General features: G+C 40.0%; 2 protein-coding genes and 1 long non-coding RNA gene across 11 annotated transcripts; all 3 read left to right on the top strand.

The window, feature by feature from the left end:
- Positions 1-927: 927 nt before the first annotated feature.
- LOC116323975 (kinesin-like protein KIF23) lies at positions 928-3,678 on the top strand. The gene is made up of 3 exons (XM_031744483.2): positions 928-1,595; positions 2,960-3,078; positions 3,332-3,678. Exons 1-3 carry the CDS (start codon positions 1,379-1,381, stop codon positions 3,494-3,496), a joined length of 501 nt encoding a protein of 166 aa, XP_031600343.2. The 5' UTR covers positions 928-1,378; the 3' UTR covers positions 3,497-3,678.
- A 378-nt stretch (positions 3,679-4,056) lies between these two features.
- Positions 4,057-6,187, top strand: LOC116323967. The gene is made up of 5 exons (XR_005611210.1): positions 4,057-4,207; positions 4,305-4,701; positions 4,781-4,964; positions 5,335-5,463; positions 5,589-6,187. It is a non-coding gene; the product is annotated as an uncharacterized LOC116323967 (long non-coding RNA).
- Positions 6,188-6,847: 660 nt separating this feature from the next.
- LOC116324017 (kinesin-like protein KIF23) lies at positions 6,848-17,673 on the top strand. 9 transcript variants are annotated; one of them, XM_039608085.1, is made up of 24 exons: positions 6,848-6,953; positions 7,528-7,594; positions 8,169-8,297; positions 8,547-8,652; positions 8,790-8,926; positions 9,032-9,144; positions 9,277-9,447; positions 9,711-9,752; positions 10,236-10,348; positions 11,200-11,321; positions 11,475-11,577; positions 11,693-11,772; positions 11,873-11,992; positions 12,326-12,485; positions 12,634-12,795; positions 13,021-13,187; positions 13,304-13,477; positions 13,816-14,016; positions 14,221-14,529; positions 16,003-16,236; positions 16,439-16,527; positions 16,717-16,777; positions 16,862-16,902; positions 17,001-17,673. In XM_039608085.1, the coding sequence occupies exons 1-24, from the start codon at positions 6,940-6,942 to the stop codon at positions 17,014-17,016; spliced, it is 2,931 nt and encodes a 976-aa protein (XP_039464019.1). In that variant the 5' UTR covers positions 6,848-6,939; the 3' UTR covers positions 17,017-17,673. The 9 variants fall into 9 exon arrangements, with proteins under 9 accessions (XP_039464019.1, XP_039464013.1, XP_039464018.1 ...); XM_039608079.1 differs by having other exon boundaries at positions 6,849-6,953; positions 12,631-12,795; XM_039608084.1 differs by having other exon boundaries at positions 6,849-6,953; positions 12,631-12,795; positions 16,006-16,236.
- Positions 17,674-18,129: the final 456 nt, after the last annotated feature.

Below are 18,129 nucleotides of genomic sequence, written 5' to 3' on the forward strand. Positions count from 1 at the left end.
CGTGCACGACCGAGCGACAAACCCATTTTTGATAATTCGACTGACCGGGGAGCTGGCAACGCAGACATAGTGTGTTTCTCTGGCTCTTGACGAAGGTGGTCGCACTTTCTCCCTCTCCCTTCTCTTATCTTTCCTGCTTGGCTTTCTCATGTCTCTGTCTAGTCTCGTCTGCTTCTCTCCCTCTACCCTGGAAGAGTCTCACAGTCTGTTCTCTAAAACCTAAAAGAGGAATTATGGATTTCATCAACTGGTCCCTGAATGTAATTGACACCCTCTTCTCGATGAGAAGCCTGGGTTCGGGAGAGCCCATTGAAGACACCTGTCTTTTTGGAACCATGATAACAGGGTTCTTGCTGATCGGCGCTGGCTTGGACCTGGCTTATCGAAGAATAAAGAAAGCGGAAACAGCTGTTCAAATCCCCCTCAGGCTGCCCGCTATGTTGATTGGAACGATGGAGCGAGCCATGGCTTCTCAGAATGGGCTCATTAGACGCAGCACGGATGACATTTTGGAGAAGCTTGCGGCTGTTGTGAGTGCTGAGACTCTGACAACATCTCACAAAATCTTGGAGAGGCTCACAGCTGTCATGAACACTCGTGCTCTATGAGCAAACTGGATAACATCTCGGTGTAGCTGGATAACATCGTGGAGAGGCTCACGGCTCTCCAACGGGAATGGTGAGGAACCAGTGATGGACATTAGACCGACTGTAAAATTGACATGCAGTGGTTCGCACTAAAGCAAGAACACCACCATTATTTCATGCGGCTACCATATCGGCGCCAGCTGCGGTCTCAAGGCTGGAGCTGAACATAACAAACAATTTCTCCCCTGATAACAAACTGTGTTTAGACTCTTCGTTCCAAACGCCCTCGTACCCTCATCTCCAAGGCCGAGTCGGACGGCGGGTCTGGGCCCAGCGTTGGATGAATAGCTGCAGGGCAGGATGGCTGTGTCTGGATCGGCAAATAAAGGCTTTCTTGACTTGACTTGACTTCAGATGCAGACTAAAGGGACACAAAGCCAGGAAGTGTCAGCACAAGAAGTGGTGTAGCGAGTGTAAAAGCACCACCCATTGGGACTCAACCTGCAGACGGAAACGGCGGCAGGACAACGCACGAAAAGTTTCCGAGGAGTCGGGCAGTAAAGACTACGCATTCCGAATAAGCAGCGAGGATGCAGAGTTCCAGTCAGAGCATGGCGTCAACAAAAAGGGTCTGATGGTGGACACAGGGGCAACTTGGCATATTGTTACAGATATGCGAAGTTCAGAAAATTCGACGACAGTTTCCAGCCCAAGACACACTACGTAGAGTTGACTGACGGCACTAAGTGATCAGAGTTGCAGAGCAAAGAGGGGAGGCAGAGTTTTGCTTGATGGACAGCAGGGGGCAGTTCCACAAAACAACCTTGAAACAGGCACTGTACATCCCCTCATACCCACAAGACATCTTCTCTGTGAAAGCAGCTACCTCCAATAGAGCAACTGTGATCTTCAAGCAAGGAAAAGACACCCTGCGACACAAAGAAGGCACAAAGTTCCCAATATATGAATACAACAGACTGTACTACCTGCAAACAGTAAACACTGAAGGTAAAGACGAGTGTAAGGGTTGCTATGACATGCAAACATGGCATGAAATACTTGGGCACTGTAATTATGATGACGTTCAGAAATTACAGGGTGTTGTTGATCGTATGACAATCAAAGGGAAAACAGATAAATCCGTCTTGCATTGTGAAGTGTGCACACAGGGAACGTTCGTCCAGACTAGAAACAGGGACCCTGATGCACGAGCCAAAACTGCCTTAGAGCTGGTACACACAGATCTAGCTGGACCGGTAGACCCAGAGTCCAGAGATGGATATGGATTTGTACTATCATTCACTGATGCCTATTCCAGTGCAGTGTTTGTGTATTTTCTGAAAAATAAGAGTGACACAGCAAAAGCAACACAGAAGTTTCTGGCTGATACAGCCCCATATGGGCAGGCTTCTGAATTTGTGCGTGCTTCTGAGTTTTTACGTGTTTTGGAGTTTATGCGTTTTTTTGGAGTTTGTACATGTTTTGGAGTTTGAACGTGCTTCTGAGTTTTTACGTGTTTCGGAATTTTTTACGCGTTTTGCAGTTTGTATGTGCTTCTGAGTTTTTACGTGTTTTGGAGTTAGTACATGCTTTGTCTCTAGGGGCCACCGTAAATATACTTTTATTTATTCACTCCACATAAAATGTGATAAATAAATGATAAAATACAAAAACCAACTATTTACATTTCAACTTTTAACTATTTAAATTTTCACCTTTTTCCTTTTAAACAAATTTAAAGTGAAACAACGAAAAACACTGCAAACCACAACACAAATATAAATTAAAATATGCAAAACCAAAAGAAGATGCATATTCTCTGTCATATAGGCCTGCATGAATAAACTTTCTGAATCCTTTATCATCCGCAACTGAAAATAGTTGTGGATGATTACTATACCTTTCTAAGGTGACTTATTTCAACCTTTTTGAGCTCTTTGTTATTACCATGCCAATAAACTGTTGAGATTTGTTGCCTTGCTTACCTTATTTGTTAGTAAACTGAATATTTGGATTTGTACCGTTAACTGAGCAAAATGGCAAACTGGATGTTACTTGGACTTGAATTAGAAAAGTTTGACACATTTTCAGTGTTCTGGGGTTTCAGAAACTAAACAGAAACTAAACAGTTAATCATGTGACTGGTCTAAAGAATTGTTAGTTGCAGTCCTGTTGAATAATTTTGTCCGTTTTAAGCTCACAGAGAGACTTCAAATTCATATACATCCATAAATTACCCTCCATCATGGTGGAGGGGTTTGTGTGTTCCAGTGATCACAGGGGTTATGTTTTGTTTCTAGTAGGGTCTCAAGACAAATTGGTCCTGCGTGGGGGCCAAACAATGAGCTTTTATAAAAACAACTTTATTGTAGGTGTACTGCCCCTTGGATCAGAGGATGAGGAATGCTGTGTTGAGATGATCAGCAGCACCACCATTCAGCTGCATGCTCCTGATGGCCTTAAAGCTAACCGAAATGGGGAATACAAGGAGGTAAGTGTGTTTTATAAAAATGTAAAACAAGCTGGCCACTCATACTTGATTAGTCCCCCCCCCTTTCATGACCTCAGTTTTTCGCTGTTAAACTGTGCTGAAAATTACAAAACAATACTGAACCCAGCAAATACCCAAATGCGGATACCAAAGACTTTCTTCGACAGCGATTTCATACATTGTAATAACTGCTATTATCGTCTCTATTCTTCTTAATACCATTGATGTATGTTCTTGTTTGTTTACCCTTCAGACACAGTACTCCTTTAAGAAAGTATTCGGTATTAACACCACTCAGTTGGAGTTGTTTGAGGATGTTGCCAAGCCGCTGGTAGAGGATCTAATTCACTGTAAAAATGGTAAGTCACTTGACATGTGTAATGTGTACTTTGAAGACTTGCCAAAAGATTACTGCTAGTTTGCCGAGAAAACCAGCACGGCAGGTGTTCAAACCAGATGATAAAAATGGCATGGAGATCCAGAGTTTGTTTGGGGATTTATTAGGACAATGGGAACATTATAATCTCGATATTTTACAGCATAATACGAAGAATATCTATAATAAAATTAATTTCCTAATTCAATATGCATGCAGACAAAGACGAAAATCTTTTGATAATTAAGAATATACAAGATAAAATAATATCTGAAAGCATGAGGGATGTGGTATGGCTCATCTCGCTCGGACAAAAGGAGACTTTTTTGGTTAATAATGTGTGTAATAAACACGCATATTTGAAAATCCCGTGCCAAAGGGGTAACAGAGCAAAAGATGATAAGTAATGATGTGGTGAGTAAACATATCATTACAGATTTAGGAAAAGAAGAACAATGGACCTCAAACTTGGGAAAGCTTTGCCCTGAGATGTATTGAAACTGTAAGTTTAATAAGTGAGTTGTGGGCTCTGATGCTTGATTTTTCTCTTTTGTTTTCATTTTCTTTGATGAGTAATATGTAATTGTAATTTGTATGTGTAATTTGTATATATATGTCAATTTTATATGTATGTAATTTGTATACTTTAATAAAGTGTTTAAAAAAAAGAAAAGAAAAGTAAGACCTTCTCTTCTCCCCCGTTCTGTAGACATGATCTTCAACAGCATTGGACCCTTTCAGGCTAAAAGATTTGTAAGACTGGACAGGGGTTTTTTTGTTGTTGTTGTTGTTTTTTGTAGAGTGAGGCATTTACTGAAATTACTGAAATGTTTTTTCTACTCCTCATCAGGTGTTCAAACCAGATGATAAAAATGGCGTGGAGATCCAGAGTCAAGTTGATGCTCTCCTCGAGAGGCAGAAGCGAGACAGTCAGCAGGCAGTTCTATGATGCAGCAAGGGGTGCAGGATAAATTTCTTGGCGTCTGAAAACTGTCCTTGGAAAGATTCGTCTCGGATCTCCAACACCACCTAATAGGTTGACAGACAGTTCTTCAGGTGGCCCAAATCTCCAAAGGACTGTAAATGTTATACACCAGCTTGATGGGGATGCTTAGTAGGAGGCCACGTCTTTGCTCAAACATACTACAGACAACTCTGTGATTTTCCAGAAGATGAAAGACACCTTTCAGCACCGTCAGAGGCTTATTAATGACCCAAGCAGAAGCTTCTTAGATACAAAAGGACCGGTAAGTTAGAATTCATTTTTTAAATGGTTTGGAATTTGGAGCTAGCAGTTGTTTCAAAATACAATTTTCTTTCTTAAAGGTGGAGCAAGACTTCACTCTCCTGTTCGATGACGACACATCCTCCAGGTTGCTTCAGAAATGGAATACAGTCTTCAGGCCAAATGCCATAAAAGAGGCTGCGAAGTTTATTTCAACACCAGAGTTGCTTAGCTTGGTGCAGTCAGCAGAAGGTCACATAGAAAATCATCATCATTATTCTACAAGTGAGTTATATTTTTTTGTATATTAAAGGTTAAAGCTGCATTCAGGGGCAAATAATTTGTTTCTGTGTTTTTTAACATTTAAATTCATTCAATTAAGACAAATTAAATCTTTGTCCACTTTTATAGTTTTGCTCTTGAAATATAATGTAAAGTCAAACAAAGCATTGTCTGTTTTGTTTGTATGTTGATCCTGAACTAATAATCCTATATTTTTTTTCTTTTTGTGTATCTCTAAAAGTTGACCTACTTTTTTAAACTTTCAACAACAGATGGAAGACTCATAAGTCTCTTAACTTTCCCCTGTTTTCATCGTAAAACAGATCAGTACATTTGATGAAATGGTATTAATTTTGTGTCTTTTCATCTTCAGCCTTTGAACAAGAAATGGCATCGCTGTTGTTGTTGTTGTTGTTACATCTCCTTCCACCACCACCAGTAGGACAAAGGTCCAAAAATCAGCGAAAGTGATGCAAGTCAGAGACTTGTAGTCTTTCATAAGGTAATTAAATCATGAAATTTCAATAATATGAATGTCTTTGAGCAATCTCTTCCACATTTATTTTTTTTTCTGTATTTGGACATCATTTCTGTGAATAATTTTCAGTTTCTTTATATCAACGCCAGTCATGCTGCAGTCTGGAAGAGCATCTCTGCAATCAACAAGGTCGGCAACCATACCTCCTCGCTGTCAGGCATCAGAAGAGCATGACTGACACCTTCGACATCACCATGGATAAGCATCTCATTCCATGCCAGGCGAGCCACTCACTTGGGGCATTTGATGAACTTTTCAAAGCACATTTTGTGTTTAATTTGTCCCAAGATAATATAAAGCTGGACTTGTTATTTGCAGTGCTGTGGAAGAAGACATGCCAGTCTTTTGCCAAACAAGTGATTTACTTTTGGTTGAGATGACATTTTTTTATGGGAAACAAGTTGTTTACAGAGTGTTTTGATAACCATCTATATGCATTCAGAGTTGTACATACTGAGGAGAGATGTATAGTGAAAATGCCAGATCTAAAGTCTTATAAATCTTTTGAGATGCAAAGGTCACACAATGTTTCAGATTAGACAGTGTACATTGTACCCTCTTAACAATTTTTTGATGACAAAATAAATGTCCTTTTTGGGAAAATTTATTGTGTGCAATGTAATTCTTTCTCAAAATTTAATTTTAACACTTTTCGGTGTAGAAAGCCTGACACTATAGGGAGAGAAGCCAACACTAACCAGAAGGTTAAAAATTGTATCTCAGCAGAGTCACTTATTCAGTCTCTAAAGTGTTATTTTAACTCTGTTTTGAGAGTTAAAACATGAACTCTGGCACAGTGTTAAATGTTTTAACTATTTCAAAACTGTTGATTTAACTCTAAAGAGTGTGGAGCTATATAAACCCTGAATAAGTGTTGAAAATGACTGTGGGAGTTAATTTAACACTGGTCATTTTGCTGTCTACATTTGGGTATAAAATGTAACAGAATACAGGAGATCAGGCAGGTGTCTGACGCTTAGACGACTCACTGAAGTGTTGGAAAAAATAACCTGTCGAACTAATTAATTGCAAATTAGAAAAACGAGTTATTTCCCCAAATAGTCACTCTAATATATTATCACCCAAGTCCCCCTTCTTTAACGTCTCAGATGTAATTTAATTAAGGTTAATTACTAGTTTCAAAGTTCAGAAATAAAACAGAAGTTAGATGTTACGACATTGCTCTAAAAAATAGGAATGAAGAGGAAAATCACGCTAAACTTATCAAAATACCGCTTACCAGATTTTCGGACCTCTCTGTTTGATCCAGAGCTAGTAACTGAGTTAGGAGGGGGAGAGGATGGAGGCGGGACTTCCGCTGCAGAGGATTGCGATTGGCTGGAACATCTGATTTTCGGAAGAACGTTTACAAGAGGGAAATTTTCAAATCGAGAAGAGGCGCTCCTGAGAACAGCGGAGAGGGTGTTCACAACACAAACAATGCAAAGACCGGGGTCAGTATAATCATCGTTTACACGTCTAACAGTGAACAGGTAGCACATTTTAAATGAGAGATGTATTAAAATGACTGTAGTTAGTTTACGGTTGTTCTCTGAAAAGGGAGCTTTGAGATTATCGCCGCGTAATTAAAATTGTCTGGTAACTGCTCAACTGGCTTCCGAGGTCAGATTCAACTCCTCGGTTGTTTCTGACAGTGTGTTTCCTAAACTTTTTTTTAAACCTATAAGGTAACGTGACTTCGGTTAGCTTAACGTTTAAAATATAATATCGAGTCAGGAAAAAAATGACGTTACCATGTTTAACGAGTTAGAAGCTAACTTGGCTAGCTAGTTAGCGTAATTCATAAGAAGACTCCATTCATCATACACGTCAGACCCTCACTGACAGTTTTTTTTTTTAACCTTCCGCCTACCTAACCCTGTCTAACTGTGTAGTTTGGCACTTTAAGCACACGTCTGCCTTTACATAATACCGCACAAAGCCAAACACACACACGTTAAGATGGGTTGGTTATTCCGTAACTAAATAATGTGTTTGGTGTTGATGGTGTTGTACTGACACTTCCAGCAAAGGGAAGACGCCTCGGAGGCCTGGGCCAAAGAAGGCGTCCAACACAGAGAGAGATCCTGTGGGAGTAAGTGAACTTATTTACTCTTTAAACATGAAACTAAAGTATAATTAATGGAGAAGCCATTACTGTCAAATTCCCTTTTTTGTAGTTTAGTGCTTCGTATAAACACAGAGAAAACAAGGTGATCGATGTAGTTCTTTAGAGCTGCCAGTACTTGTGACAGATAATTGCTGTTTTTCAAACAAAAATGAGAAAAGGGTGACTTATTTCAACCTTTTTGAGCCCTTTGTTATGACCATGCCAATTAACTGTTGAGATTTGTTGTCTTGCTTATCTTATTTGTTAGACTTGAATTAGAAAGGTTTGACACATTTTCCCTGTGTTCTGGGGTTTCAGAAACTAAACAGTTAATCATGTGACTGGTTGAATTAAAAACTTCCAGTCTAAAGAATTGTTAGTTGCAGTCCTGTTGAATAATTTTGTCCGTTTTAAGCTCACAGACAGACTTCAAATCCATATATGTCCGTGAATGACCCTCCATCATGGTGGAGGGGTTTGTGTGTTCCAGTGATCAAAGACAAATTGGTCCTGCGTGGGGGCCAAACAATGAGGTTTTTTAAAAACAACTTTATTGTAGGTGTACTGCCGTATACGGCCCCTTGGATCAGAGGATGAGGAATGCTGTGTTGAGATGATCAGCAGCACCACCATTCAGCTGCATGCTCCTGATGGCCTTAAAGCTAACCGAAATGGGGAATACAAGGAGGTAAGTGTGTTTTATAAAAATGTAAAACAAGCTGGCCACTCATACTTGATTAGTCCCCCTTTCATGACCTCAGTTTGTTGCTGTTAAACTGTGCTGAAAATCACAAAACAATACTGAACCCAGCAAATACCTGAAAGCGGATACCAAAGACTTTTTTCGACAGCGATTTCATACATTGTAATAACTGCTATTATCGTCTCTATTCTTCTTAATACCATTGATGTATGTTCTTGTTTGTTTACCCTTCAGACACAGTACTCCTTTAAGAAAGTATTCGGTATTAACACCACTCAGTTGGAGTTGTTTGAGGATGTTGCCAAGCCGCTGGTAGAGGATCTAATTCACTGTAAAAATGGTAAGTCACTTGACATGTGTAATGTGTACTTTGAAGACTTGCCAAAAGATTACTGCTAGTTTGCCGTGCTGGTTTTCTCTGTGTGAGTCTCTGTGAGAGTTGCTTTACTGTGATGTTGCAATGTCCTACGTTCACAGGTCTGCTGTTTACGTATGGTGTTACTGGAAGTGGTAAGACCTTCACTATGACTGGCTCACCTGGGGAAGGTGGTCTTCTCCCCCGTTCTCTAGACATGATCTTCAACAGCATCGGACCCTTTCAGGCTAAAAGATTTGTAAGTCTGAACAGTTTTGTTTTGTGTTTTGTTTTTTTGCAGAGTGAGGCATTTACTGAAATTACTGAATTTATTTATTTATTTAATTATTTTTAACCTCTTCAGGTGTTCAAACCAGATGATAAAAATGCCATGGAGATCCAGAGTCAAGTTGATGCTCTCCTCGAGAGGCAGAAGCGAGACAGTCAGCAGGCAGTTCCCAAAACGCCGTCTTCTAGGTAGCTAAGGAGTCATTTTAGTCCACTCTTCACTTAATGCTTTCATGGTGGTCACGAGCACTGTTGACATTTGAGTTTAAAGTTTGCATTTCATTGTTGGGTTACTTTTTCCTTTCTTTTCTTTTCTTTTAGGCAGAAGCCTGACCCTGAATTTGCAGATATGATCAGTCCAGATGAGGCCTGTAAATCGGAGAATGTGGATGAAGACGGTTGTTACAGCGTGTTTGTTTCCTACATCGAGATCTACAACAACTATATCTACGATCTCCTTGAAGATGCTCCGTATGACCCGATCAGACCAAAGTAAGAGATTAGAAATCAACGTATGCTTTTTGAAACATAACGTCTTGTTAAAAAGCTCTGTGTACAAAGCTACCCAACAGCACCTATACTTGTGGTGCCAACTAATGAATCCTGCAGAAATTCTGGTGTTGTGTGCACATGAAGATAGCACAGTGTTGAAACTGAGAAAGTATAAAATGAGACCATGTTTTTTTGGGGGGTTTTTTGTGCTTCGTAGGTCTTTAATGACAAATTGTACTTTTAAAAACCCTGTTTTTTGTTAGGTGGCTCGGTGGAAGCACGCCTGTGCGGAGCAATGAGTATGTGTATGTGGCCAGTAAAATAGCATTACACAGTACTGTTTTTCATAGGCATAACTTGGCTGTAGCTGATAAGTTGTTTAGGTAATCAGTGCATTCCCTTCCCATTAATCCAGTCGTCTGTCTGTAGCATAGGTGTAGCTTACTGGCTTGTGTGTTTTTTGTTTTTTGTTGTTGTTGTTTTTTTTTGTTTGTTTTGTTTTGTTTTGTTTTTTCCCCCGCTGTTGTAATTAATTGGCTCTCTGTAAACGTAGAGGAAACGGTGTCTCTGAACATTTCAAGCTGCTTTTGTGCAAATGCTGTGTGCATGTGTCTGTACCCCTAAATGAATGTGTATGTCTTCCTAGATTGCAATTTTGTTTTTGTTTTTTTAAATAATGGCACTAACAATTATTTGGCATCTGGCTTTTGCTGCTTTGCTTACTATACCAACACGTAATTGCGTTACCTCACTGGTGTTTGCTGATAAATATTTTGAATTTGTTGTAGACCACCTCAATCTAAGATTCTACGAGAAGATCAGAATCATAACATGTATGTGGCTGGCTGCACAGAGGTGGAGGTAAAATCAACAGAGGAAGCTTTTGAAGTCTTCTGGAAGGGTGAGTAGAAGTCAGAACTTGAATGTGTTGAAACATTTTAAACAGTGTTGTCTGTTTGGTTTTTTTTTCTTATGACTTAAATAAGTAAAATATTTAAATCAAACAGTTCTTATGAGTTTTTAAAGAGTACAGATGCTGAGTAAAATGTAAATAACAATAAAGTAAGTGGTACTAGAAACAACCAGCTGGAGGAAGATTTTGCAACTAATTATGATATTTGGCTACAAAAGTAAAGATGGGCTTAATATCATTATCATCAGTACCTGATATCATCAAAAGATTGAGAATCTCTGTGCGCAGGGTACAGGGCCGAAAATCCGTATTGGATGACCATGACTTCTGGGCCGCCACGAGGCACTGGATTAAAAATGGGCATGATTATGTGGTTAAAATCCCCGCAGAGGCTCAGAACAACTTTTCACTGTGCCATCTACAGATCCAGTTTAAAGCTATCATGCAAAGAAGCGGCCATATTTGAACATAATCCAGAAATGCTGCCATCTTTTTTGGGCGGGACAAAGCTCATTAAAAAAAATGGAGTGAGGCAAAGTGGAACACTGGTCAGATAAATTGAAATCTGAAATTATTTTTTTGTAAAACATGAGCTTTAAAAGAGCTTCTATATTGCATGTAAATGGAAAGTAGTGACTTAGGTTTTACGATGTTTGTGCCATGCTGGGATTGCCGATATACAGCAGAACAATTTTGAGCTTTCTGCAGATATATGGCAGCATTTATAATTATATAAATTAAATAAATTAACGCAAATAAATGGAAATTATAGTAAATTAAAGTTGTTACTGCTGGTTTTTGAGCTCATAGATTGTGTTAATGATCTCCTCTCTGTCCAGGACAAAAGAAGAGGAGGATAGCCAACACTCAGCTCAACCGTGAATCCAGCCGCTCCCACAGTGTCTTCACAATAAAACTGGCCCAGGCACCACTAGATGCTGATGGGGACCACATACTGCAGGTGACGCGCAGCCCTTATTTGAACATGTTTACATATGTCAGTGATATCGGTATCTTCAATGATACCTTTTTATTAAAAGAAAGACTTTTTGTTTGTTTGTTTGTTTGTTTTTATAATACTTGGTGATACTGACACAATATCACTGAACCACAGGACAAAAACCAGGTAAATGTGAGCCAGCTGTGTCTGGTTGACCTGGCCGGCAGTGAGCGCACTAACAGGACCAGAGCAGAGGGAAGCCGTCTCCGTGAAGCGGGTTTGTCTGTTTTTTCTTTCAGCTTTGCTAATGTTAACCACATTCTGAAAGTTACTTTATGTAGAAATCACTTTTGTTAGGAGACCAAGCATTTTTAGTGATGTCTCATTTGCAGGAAATATTAACCAGTCCCTGATGACGCTGCGCACGTGTATGGAAGTCCTGCGTGAAAATCAGATGTGTGGAACTAATAAGGTTCATGTTTTATCATTTTCCTGCCTCCTTGAGGCATGATCTGTTGTTAACATTTGGATTTTTCATTCATTGCGGTTTTAGAGCTGTTGTTTTCTTTCAGATGGTGCCATACAGAGACTCTAAAGTTACCCATCTATTTAAAAACTACTTTGATGGGGAGGGAAAAGTCAGGATGATTGTTTGTGTCAACCCAAATGCTGATGATTATGAAGAGACTGTGGTAAGACATTTTCTTTTCGTGTAGTAGAATGGCCTACAAACTTTTCTTTTGCAGCCTTGCTGGATGCTTTATGAAACAATGTGTGTACTTTATTGATCCCCGTGGGGAAATTCCCCTCTGCATTTAATTCATTCACTCAGTGAAGCAGTGGGCAGCCATTGGGCGCCCGGGGAGCAGTGTGTAGGGACAGTACCTTGCTCAGGGGTACCTCAGGGTAGCCGTTCAGTGGATTCGAACCCCCGACCTTCCGATCATGGGGCCACCACTCTACCTACTGAGCTGTCCCTGCCAAGTATACTATTTCTAAGGAGTCCTCCATATTGTGTGTTGCAGCTGGTGATGCGCTTTGCAGAAATGACCCAAGAGGTAGAAGTGGCACGGCCGGTTGACCGTCCAATCTGTGGCCTTGCTCCTGGACGCAGGCACAGAAACCAGGCTTTCAGAGACGAGCTCTCACGTCGTCTGGAAGAACGAGGAGGCCCTAGCAATGCTGGTAGATCACCCTCGAGTCTCTGCTGCTAGCTCATTGTGCTGTTATTATGCTGTATTCATACATTTAAACTTAAAGCAACTGGAGATGTTTTATTTTTTGTATGTTACTCGGTTTAAACAATCTTTACCATATCTGATTCTCATAGTAGATGACCGAGTTCTGATGACTCAGCTTATAGAAAGCCTACCAGATTTACCTACTTGCGAGCTGGTGGACCCAGCTGATGACCAGACGCTGCCCCGCCTGATTGAGGTCCTGGAAAGGAGGCATCAAATCCGACAGATGATGACAGAACAATTCAATAAAACCGGTACAGGCCATTTTTCTCCATCACGCATAGTTTGGTATTCCAGGATTAGGCTGTTAGAGCAGATTTACTCGGTACAGCAGTGATGCATCAGTCTGAGTGTTTTCAGTATCTAAATTGTTTTTCTGTGATATGGATTGTGTTTTTGTTTTCACAAACGAGTAACATTTCTGTTTAAAAATAAATATAAATCTACATCTGTTAATATCAGTGTGCTTCTTCCTACAGCTAATACAGTGAAATCCATGCTGCAGCAGTTTGACAGCCAACTCAGTGCAAAGGATTACTTCCTCCACGATCAACAGAGCAAACTGAATGAAAAAGACAAAGTCATTCTCAGTCAGAAGACAGAGATAGAACGACTGGAGAAAAAGTCCAAAACGTTGGAGTATAAGGTGCTGTCTTCTTTCTACAACTGACACAAAACACGTTCGTGGAAATGTGCATTCAGTTAATTTTCTTTTAAATAATGTCCTGCATTTAACTGTTTGTGTACGCTGCTCGTTTTCAGATCGATATCCTGCAGAAGACGACGGACATGTACGAGCAGGACAAACGTGCACTTCAGCAGGAGCTGGAGACCCGGGAGCAGAGGCTACAGAGCGAGCTGTCAGAGAGAAAGCGCATGGAGCAGCGCATGCAGGGCGTGGTGACGGACACCAGACTCAAGTGGGAGAAGGAGTGTGTAAGTGGAGTTGTTCACTGTTTTGAGCCATTAGGATATCAGGTATTGTAAATTATTTTTCTGCAATCAAATGTTAATTTGCATAATTATAAGTTATATTTCACAATTGCATTTCAAATATGCATTGAGAGCCCTACTGTTTGGAAACATGTCTATGGGTACACACACAGATTAACCCACATTATCTACAAAAACATGAACAGTGCAATGTAATTATACCAAAAACTCCACTTGGCAATATCCCTCAGATCGTTCATGTAAGTTTGTAATTCCAGTTGTTAGATATGAAACGATCAAATAAGACTTTAAATATTTTCTTGTCCATGGTTTCTGATCAGGAGAGACGGGTGAACGCAAAGCAGCTGGAGATGCAGAACAAGCTGTGGGTAAAGGATGAGAAGCTGAAGCAGCTGAAGGCCATAGTGACGGAGAGCAGCAGCGGTGGCAGCGCTCCCACTGAGCGTCCAGAGAAGCCCGAGAGGCCCTCAAGGGAGAGAGATCGAAACATCCAACAGAAGAGGTCTCCCTCTCCACTTCCTGTGAGTTATTTGCTGATGCTGCATGTTTCGCCAATGTGCACCTAATCATTCTGTCAACCCGATTGAATTAGCATGTTTCTAATCATCGTGATAATCATGACATGTATACGCTTACTGGTCACATCACTTTGTTTTCTACTTTGTCTGTTGTGAATTTGTGTTAATCTGGAGCACCTAACATCCACAATACCTCATCCCTTTCAGGACTTCAGCCAAACTCCTTCCCACCAAAATAAAGCCAGAGTTAGGGTGTTTCAGGACCCCACCTCCACACCATCCTCCTCTGACTATCCTTCAGTAGCCTCCAGCATCTCTAGGTGGGAGCAGAGGTTCCCTGTAGATTCAGACAGCCAGAATAGGTTCACCGGGACTCCCCAATGCAGGAGCCGGACTCCGGCCCCATGCCACAGCACCAGCAGTGTGGGTCACAGGAGAGGCCAGCGCAGGGCCCCAGGCACTGAGGTCCCTGCCACCACTCTTGTCTATGGACTAGACCTAGAGGCAGGCACAAGGGTTAGTGTGTGTTAGAACCTAGATGTTCATCTCTGTGAGCCTGTAGTTTAAGCTTCGCATTGGTGTAGAACTGCATCTGTAATTCCAACAGCTGTTGCCTTGTTTAGAAATGCATTGAGTAGCAGCATCAGTGTAGAGTGGTGTGTCTCCTGTCCTCGCTCTTAGGCAGACTGATCTGTCATGCTTGGAAATCTTCTTGGCTTGCATCTTAAGGCTCATGAGTATTTACATCATGTTTGTAGATCTTTCTTTTTCTGGATGCAAACTGCTCTCTAGAAATGCTTTTTTTTTTCTTGTACTTTAGTAGCATCATGTAAAATGGCATAAACATGGTATTGATATTGAAATGAACACAAACATCTTTGTTCAAAAAAACCAAAAAACACTGGTGAGTATTAATAGTCCAGGGTCTAGGCCGTCGACAACGGTCTTCCGGAGTGCTCGGTCTTGAGCCTTATAGCAGCACCAGTGTTGCTAATTTTCAAATTAATGCTGAAATTTGCTCAATAGAACTGGATAATAAGTCGGCCAAATGTGGGTGGGGAAAAGATTGGCTTTTGTAATGGGTGTCTGCATTACAAGATCCATTTCCTATGCTACCTTTGTGCTTCTATGCATGCATTGTCATTAATTTCTTAATTCTTTAGAGTGCTATCACTTAATCTAAGGGCATTTTCACACCTATAGTTTGTTTACTCTGGTCTGAATCAGTTAATGACTTTGTAACTTTAAGCTTTCCCCTTTTGATTTGGTTCGCAAGTGGACTCCAAGCAAACCAAAATGCGTCACTACAGACCACGCGAGACTGTTCAGTCTGCTTATTGGCCAGATGTGTCTGGGGCGGGAGCAACAAAAGTAGATGGAGGAAGAAGTTGCTGGGTTTTGAAGTCTTGGAGAACACAGAGAATTTGCATTCATTTCACAGCTAGTTGCTGACCCGTACAGATCTTTACACATCTCTAGTACCCTGCCACATTCCAGAATACAAAGCACACATGGCTTTTTTTTTTTTTTTTTTTTTTTTTCTTTTTTTTTTCTTGTAAGTAGCTCAAACATGTGGATTGAGGTCGGGTCACATTCACACCATGAAGAAACCCCTTAGTTCATCTGTATTGGTCTGCACCGGAGTGTGATTACTGTGTTAACACCTGCACAAGTGAACCACACCAAGGGGGAAACGAACCAGAGTTCAATATAAACTGACAAAACACTGCAGGTGTGAAAACACCCTTTGACACTGTGTATTGCTGGAAGACAGTTAAACTTTTAAATAAACTATTAAACTTTGATTAGAAATTTCCAGAAATAAAGTCTATAATGCATCAACTTCCTGTTACTTCCAGTAATACATTTATTTTCCTAACAAGCTAACACCTTCTAGCGTTTCACCTTCCCTACTAACCCTGACAGAGTTTGATTGGAGTCACATGTGAATAACTTCCTGGTTTGTCTTTCTCACATTGGGATCACCAGAAGGCTCTTCCAGTTCATCCAAAACACAGGCGTTCACACTCTGCCGGTGGGGAGAAATGGGTAGACCACAAACCACCTTCTAATTTGGAGTTAGACACTGTCATGCAGCCAATCATACCCAATGCAATCAAGGTGTCCACCCCAAGCGAGAAGGCTCTGTCTAAATGCCACAAGTATGTGCTTAGACATCAAGAGCTTGCCTCTGACGGGGAGATCGAAACCAAACTGATTAAGGTAAAATCAAAAAGTGTGACTAATTTCTGGTGTTTGATTTAGATAATTTTAGATGTTGCATGAATTTCACTTGATTACAGATTACAGTGTTTTAGCGGGACGCTCCTTCCTATTTATTTACAGATTTAATTCTGATAACACTTTCTTCTTCTTTTCTTTTTTTTTTTTTCTTCTTTTGTTGTTGTTGTTTAAACCTCATCAGGGCAATGTGTTTAAGACCAGAAGTGGCGGACAAACTGTGCAATTTACAGACATTGAGACTCTCAAACAAGAGTGCCCATTAGCACCAAGGTACAGTATTATGTACAGAAATGTGATATATTTTTGTGTGCACAGAGAAATACGACTATAATACCAAAATATAGCACTTATTAATGCTAATCAAATACAAGTTATTAAATGTTCCCAAATAGAGACTGGGAAAGGTTGAATCCTTACGTTATAAGAGAACTGACTTAAAAACAACCCTCTTTGTTTCAGTCGCAAAAGGCGATCAGGATCTGCAGAAGGACCAGCTGAAGTGGAGGACATAGAAAACAGGGTAAGCTCTTAAAAAGCGTAAATACAACGACGAGCAAAACTTTAACGATGCTTTCTAATCACTGTTCAAACTTTCCCTCCCTAGGCTCCAGTGGCTAGCACAAATTCATCCCATGGGTATCAAAAGTAAGCACAAAGCATGTGTTTGTTTTATGTACTTTAGATTTTGTTTTTCAGTTTAAACTAAACTCTGTTCTTGGTTGTCTTTGTTTTCTTTCTTCCAGACGCAGAAAGCCTTAAATTGCCCTCAATATTTTCATCTTGCTTTTAAAATACAAGAGTGGGTAATCATGAGGAAATTGAAGGGAAACTATGCATCTTTTTGATACCAAGTTGGGTCTTTTGTTTGTTTTGTTTTTTTTGTTTTTTAATATATCTATCACATCTTATTAGGAATTATTTTGGTGGAATTTTTCATTTTTTCAGAACTAGAGTAATGTTGAATATTTAAGTTGTAATTGCTGCATTTGTGTTACTTTTTGAATTCTGGAAATATTTCTCCTTAAAAACATTAACAAACTTAAAAACACTCAACAAATGGAAGCTTTTATGCTTTTGAATGCTTTGTACTATCCAAAGACGACCATATGTCTCTATAGACCTGTTGTATCTGCTTCTTTTTTTTTTTTCCTATGTCATTGTTTTTCTTTTCAAAGGTCATTGATTGATCAAATGTCAGACTAAGCATATTGCTGATTATTAAAAAAAACACATTTTAGATTATACTGTGTAGAATTGAAACTGTAAATATTACACCATTATGTAGGTTTTGAACTCGATCCCTGGCCTGCATGTAAATAGGTGTCATGGAACTTTTTACTTTGGCTTATTGAAACATCTCCTAAGACATGTAGCACACTGCTCTTTCTGGTGGCATTAAATTCATTCAAACACCAACATCAAGCCTCATTATGATTTTTCTTTTTTCCTCAATCGCCAAAGAGAGAATGGATTAAACTGACTTTGGTCTTAACCTTTCTAGTCCTGGGATTGACCTCACTTGCCTCCCAAAGTCTTAGTTCTTCATGGCAAAGATAAAACAAGGTGCTGGAAACATTCCTCAGAGGTTTTGGTCCATGTTGACATCACATCATCACACAGTTGTTGCAGATTTGTCAGTTGATGTGAATCTGGGTACACTGTGGTCATACTGATGGACACGGTCAACAACAATACTTATGTTGGCTGTGGTGTTTAAAATAGCGGTCCCCAATCCCCGGGCCTGGACTGGTACTGGTCCGTGAGTTGTTTGGTACCAGGCCGCGAGAGTTGAGGCTCAGGTATGAAATTTATCGTTTTCAGGGTTTTTTATCGTATTTTAGCATTATGTTTTTTTTAATATCATTTTTATCA

Source organism: Oreochromis aureus, linkage group 1 (assembly GCF_013358895.1).
Source record: "Oreochromis aureus strain Israel breed Guangdong linkage group 1, ZZ_aureus, whole genome shotgun sequence".
Classification (NCBI taxonomy): Eukaryota; Metazoa; Chordata; class Actinopteri; order Cichliformes; family Cichlidae; genus Oreochromis; species Oreochromis aureus.

Coding starts and splice junctions, on each gene's coding strand:
- LOC116323975 (XM_031744483.2), top strand. CDS start 1,379: ATGGACAGCAGGGGGCAGTTCCACAAAACAACCTTGAAACAGGCACTG. Junction 1,596..2,959: donor GCAAACAGTAAACACTGAAG/GTAAAGACGAGT, acceptor ACTTTATTGTAG/GTGTACTGCCCCTTGGATCA. Junction 3,079..3,331: donor GAAATGGGGAATACAAGGAG/GTAAGTGTGTTT, acceptor TTTACCCTTCAG/ACACAGTACTCCTTTAAGAA.
- LOC116324017 (XM_039608079.1), top strand. Junction 9,753..10,235: donor GTGCGGAGCAATGAGTATGT/GTATGTGGCCAG, acceptor AATTTGTTGTAG/ACCACCTCAATCTAAGATTC. Junction 11,578..11,692: donor AAGCCGTCTCCGTGAAGCGG/GTTTGTCTGTTT, acceptor TCTCATTTGCAG/GAAATATTAACCAGTCCCTG.